The sequence below is a fragment of the Cynoglossus semilaevis genome, chromosome 12 (genome assembly GCF_000523025.1).
Source record: "Cynoglossus semilaevis isolate Cse_v1.0 chromosome 12, Cse_v1.0, whole genome shotgun sequence".
NCBI classification, from domain to species: Eukaryota; Metazoa; Chordata; class Actinopteri; order Pleuronectiformes; family Cynoglossidae; genus Cynoglossus; species Cynoglossus semilaevis.
This window is the reverse complement of record NC_024318.1, coordinates 11624033-11629537: the sequence shown is the minus strand read 5'-3', so window position 1 is coordinate 11629537 and position 5505 is coordinate 11624033. Positions and strand designations below refer to the sequence as shown.

The 5505-nt window shown below is 42.1% G+C and overlaps 1 protein-coding gene across 2 annotated transcripts; it reads right to left on the bottom strand.

Moving 5' to 3' along the window:
• Nucleotides 1-2407: 2407 nt before the first annotated feature.
• On the bottom strand, nucleotides 2408-5499 carry vox (ventral homeobox). Of its 2 annotated transcripts, XM_017037148.2 has the most exons (4): nucleotides 4430-5499; nucleotides 3269-3825; nucleotides 2950-3182; nucleotides 2408-2842 (listed from the first exon to the last, which is right to left on the bottom strand). In XM_017037148.2, the coding sequence occupies exons 2-4, from the start codon at nucleotides 3543-3545 to the stop codon at nucleotides 2579-2581; spliced, it is 774 nt and encodes a 257-aa protein (XP_016892637.1). In that variant the 5' UTR covers nucleotides 3546-3825; nucleotides 4430-5499; the 3' UTR covers nucleotides 2408-2578. The 2 variants fall into 2 exon arrangements, with proteins under 2 accessions (XP_016892637.1, XP_008320431.1); XM_008322209.3 differs by having other exon boundaries at nucleotides 3269-5499.
• Nucleotides 5500-5505: the final 6 nt, after the last annotated feature.

Below are 5505 nucleotides of genomic sequence, written 5' to 3'. Positions count from 1 at the left end.
TCGTATGCACCCTCCGCCCCCCGTGTGCCCCCAGAACGTCTTATGACTTTCATACCACGGTAAACCCGAGAGACGGCGGTTTTGGAAAATCCCAAGATCTGTTTGTAAGATGCTGCAGCCGGCGTTGCGAACTCCCACAATCATCCCCCGTTCACACTCACCCGTGACTTCCCCATGAATCACAGTCGCAAAATATCCTGGCGTCTATTCAGCTTTGTCGTGTTGTGTTGTCTTCTTCTTTTCTTCTTAAGCCAACCTAGAAGTCTGCATTAAGGAACATCACTGCCACCTACAGCGCCAAGTGTACAATTTACCCTGTTCCACATTTAAATTCAGTTTTAAACATTAATCATTAGCGACATGTTATATATCCAGTTTATATACTCCATAGCAAAGTGGACCAAGTTTGGACATGCAACTCCCGTGTTCGCTAACGAGGAGCTGTCCAACGTAGGGTGCTGAAAGCAAAGAGGCTGAAACTAAATACAGCCAAATTCTCGGATTTAATCTTAACTCACCAGTTCGTTGCCATGTTTCCATACCTACAAACAGACGTATAACCATAACTAAATAATATATGTAACTAATATAAATGGATTTAAGAGCACAGGGGATGGCAAACGCTATTATATACATATACTAACATCCACTGTTCAGGTTTCTTAACAGTCTGCTGCTACTCTTTTTGTATTTGTATTTTGTATTTTTTTTATCTATCTATCTGTTTTAGTAAGACGTTTTGTGAAAATGCTATACTGAGAATTGTTTCTTCTTGTTTTCTTCAATGAATGTGGAGGGTCTGTGCTGCTTCCCTCCGGGTGATTCATGGCGCAAACATAGGAGGGGCACACTTCTTTATTTGCATATGTAAAGAAATTGTCGGCGGAACGATAGAAACTCGATGGCGGCTGTAATTGAGGTTAATAGAGGCTGGGCTGTGGTTTTTCTCACGTTCATGGCTGGACGACAAGCTGCGGCGCCACTAAGTCTGAGTATCAGTAACCTGGCATCTCTGACTCTAAAAGATTTCTGAATAAAGTGATTCAGGGCAATATCCGCCACTGAATACTGCATAGTATTGGATAAAAATCAGATATTCAACCCTTTTAAAGTTCCCGTGGGTCTTAGTTTGAGGTATTACGCCAAATAAAATATTTGAGGACGTGATACATGAAGAAGATGGCTCTCAGATATGATGGAGCAGTATTTAAATGTGTTTATAACACACGGTGCTTCCCGGTTGTCAGAGGTGTAACAGGCTCTTGGGGCAACTCGTTGACAAAGTCGTTTTAATAGGGACTGCGCTGAGGGGTGGGGTCGCAGCGAAATAGAGAAAGTGCGAAAGCTCCTTTTGCGCTTGTATTTGGAAGGCTGGCGGCGCTAAATATACTACCATCATCCACTTTCATATGTCTTTTAGTATAGAATAGAATTTAGTAAATGTGTAAGAACGTTACAGGAATTAACTTAATGTTTAAATCAATATATACATATATATTTATATATATTGTGTGTATATATATATACAATAATTTTATATACAAATATATTGTGTATATATATAAATACAGTGTATATATATATATTTATATATATATACTGTTATATATACTGTATATGTATATGCTGTCTATATATATGATATCAGCCTTTTTGCAACACTTTCACTCAATATTTATATTTCGGAGTAGTGAATCAAAACGTTTCGCTTCCTTGAACCCTTTCATCCTATGTGTTATCTTATAACTGTCGTAAATCGAGTAGGGTATCACCAAATCCCATCACATAGTCATGTTTATCCTCCTTGATCAGACTCTAGGCCCACACAAACTCCAGACTCTCTGGAGCCAAGCCGGAGGATCCCTGTGGTGACGTGTAAACTCATCAATAGGCGGTTTAATCAGGGCTAATTATCGGACCGTGATCCCCCGTTAGCCGACGTTTGAAGTGCAGAGGTGAGGGTAAACAATGAGACGGCAGCAGCGCATCTTAGCAGTGCTTTCTTCGCTCAACAAGTTGTGATGAGATTCTAGATACTAGTACTTCTAAGAGATGTTTAAAACACACAACCTGTCCAAACCAGTACTGCAAATCGAATCTGTCTTAGTGATTTAATGTGATTGTCCCTGCTTCGGGCTGCCTGCAGTTTTGTCTCTTTATATAATGAGGGGATCAAATCAAGTGGCCCATACAATGAGCAGTGATTAAGCACTAGCAGCTGCTATCTGCATACACAGGCCTATCAGCTATAGTACAGACCTAAAGACGGTTTGATCCGTTCATGTTGAGCTAATCCCACAATTACGATGAGCCGATAAGGCTCCCACAGACATGACTGGTGTCAAACACCCAAAAGTAAAAAAATATATTAGGCAAAAAAAGAAAAACATGTTCCACCCTGTTAGTGCATTATAGAAGATAGACTTTATTTAAAGATAAATATAATTTTCTGCGAATCAAATACATTATTTTCTCAAATACAATAAAATACACACAACAAATAATACAATTCCAGATTGCACATTCTTCTGATTTTAAGTGTCACAGTGGGAACAGTCTCTGCAGTTTGGTCAGTCTATCAGTAGCAGTGGGGATTTTGGAGGATGAGATGTGGAGGATGGTGCGGGGGCATTTGTTGTTGAAGGACCATCTGCGGCATCTGTAGAGGGTAATAATAGGGCTGGTGGGTCGCGGCTGCCGGATAGTGGGGTCTCTGTGCGACCATGCCGCTATACGGAACTGGGGCCAGAGCCTGGAAGATCACCGGTGGGACTTGGGGGGTGAGGTAGTCCTGTACTTCCCGTTTCATTTTCATCCTTCTGTTTTGAAACCAGGTGCGCACCTAAGAGAGTGGAAAAGGTCGGGAAATTTAGTATAAAGGCATCAAAGAAAACACACTGATATTCAACTGATTTAAATCGATCCAGAATGTAAGACCGTGAGTCGTACCTGTGTCTCTGTCAGGTTCAGCCTCTGTGCTGTCTTCACTCTCTCCCCAGCATCCAGGTATTTGTGCTTGTTGAAAATCTTTTCCAACTTGTTGATCTGTTCCGGGGTGAACTTGGTGCGTACTCGGCGCTGTGGTCCTTCTCTGTCCGTCTCACTCCCCTCATCCACGGACGGGCACTCGGAGGAAGCTGCTTCGCTCTCGTAGCCGGAGGAGTAGCCACTGGTTTCTGAAACTAAATAAATGAAATGTTAAAGACATTATACGTGCGACTTGGATCGATCACTGGTTGAGTTAAAAAAAAAGTTCAAGTCAATTTACTTGGTGAGGAACAGCTTGTTGGATGCACAGGGGAAGAAAAAGTCGAGTCCAGACTCCTTTGGTTTTCTGACGACTCTGTGTTTTCAACAGTCTTCAAAGGTTTGGGTTTTGGCTGCAGGTAACCCCTGCCCAAAGCGGGGGGGCGCGGCTGTACCACGCAGGGAATGTGAGGTCTGTGGGTCAGTGCGGTGTCCGTGCCAACTCCGTGGCTCTCCTCGCTGTTGGTGATGTCGCGGTGGCTCTGGGCCAGCCAGTCCACGGAGAAGTATTTGGCCATGTTGTCAGTGCTGCTTCGTGACCTGTCACTAAGTCCAAGTCAGAGTGAGTGAATGTCCTGTGGTTGTGGAGCAGGGTCAGCTTTTATTGGGGCCTGGCCTTCGTCGCCATTTGCATGTGTGAAGGCGCTTGTAAAGCCCGATCGATCCTCATGATTAGGGGTTAATGGCTCGTTATTGAAGTCTTCACATATCCTGTGTGTGTGTGAAGACCTGGCGCCACTGAGTCTGTGAGAGTCCCCGGAGCTCATGCATTTGTCTGGCCTGCCTGAAACTACAAGACTTTACAGAAACAGACATAATCGGAATACAAAAATGAGGAGAACTGTTAAAAACGGCAAGCTTCTGCATACAGGCAAAAAATCTTCCAACTCCGGAGGAGCCAAAAATAGTCACCGAATATCGTGTGCTTTCCACCGTTAAGGTTTACCTTTAATAAACGCATCTGCAAAAACACCAAACTAGGGAATATGTATAACAATAATATAAAATGAAATGTGTCAATTATTAATAATTAATATCTAAAGGAAATAGGATTATGTGGAGAAACTGTGAGTTGAAGTCATTAACAACAATTTTATAAATAGAATAATAATACAATCGGAACATTGTGTGCGCACAAAGATCAAATATAGGGGTTAATATATACATTTACAATCATAATTTGTGCCTAAAGGTGAAATGTGTGAGTAAAAACGTTGAATAGTTTTTTTTTTTTTGCTCAAGTGTCATACAGGAACAGTGTCTAAAAGTTAAAAAGAGCATTTTAAACACGACTTTAAAAACATACTATAGATGTACGTTTGAAGGGTTAATTTGAAATTTAAAACGTGATTTGGAAAATTACTTTGTACGTAAAAGTCCGATATTATACGTGTAAACGTACTGCGCTTGATAAAGTCACCCATAATGGACACTGTCTGTCTTCCAGGTCTGTAAACACCGGCAAAACTGTTGCCCCTGAAGACTTCAAGTCGTGGTCCCATTTGTGTTATCAAAGCGGGCTGAGGTGAGGAGGGGGGTTCACTTTCGTATTGACATGTCTTTGATACCCTGGTGTGCGCTGGCGCCGGCTACCTGAGGGCTAGCATTTGGCACAAGCACTTCAAACATTACAGATCAAAGGTATTACAGTAGCAACACAATTACAGCTGATTGTCTCCGCGTTCAAATGGAAATACGTCAAAACAAGCTGCGAGGAAACCGCAGACCTCTGAAAGCAAACAGGCTCATGGATAAAACCATGAACATTGTTATTAAAAGGCAAAATTGCAATCATCCGGATTATCCTAATAATAATAATAGTAGTAGAAGTATACACATATATATATGGTGATGTTTATTTTTAAAAGAAGGAAACACCAAATATTAGCAAAATTGTATGTACATATTTCCACAAACTAACTAACCTGGCCGGTTTTACGGGCCGCGCCTGCAGCGATCTCTGCAGGCATCTGCTCAGGAACAATGCCACTAAACTGATCGTTTAGTTATACGACAATAAAGATAAAAGCCTGGCCCTTAGTTGTCTCCTCGGCGATCTATCGCTGTGGAGGTCGCAGTCCCAATCGGCCCTGTGGGACTCTTGATCTCTGTAGCTTTGAAGATGCGCCCTGATCCCGTTAGATAACAATAAAAGCTCCCGGGACGTCGCCCTCACACTGTGCCTATTTCCTCACCTCTGTCTGCATGGTCTCTGTCTGCTACAGGGGAAAGGCTGCCATCACTGTATTCTAATTGACAATGCATTAGCCCGAGTTTAAAACCAACCTTCAATCCAATGATGTTAATGAATGGTTAGATTCAGGCAGGGCCGAGGTGGGCCCCCTTTTTAGCCGGGGAATTTAATGCCGAAACCCGGTCCACTTTTCTATGGAGTATACATATTGGATATATAATATGTCGATAATGAAATACAATCCAATCTAGTTTAAGTAGCATGTTTTGGGTGATTTTTGAAAT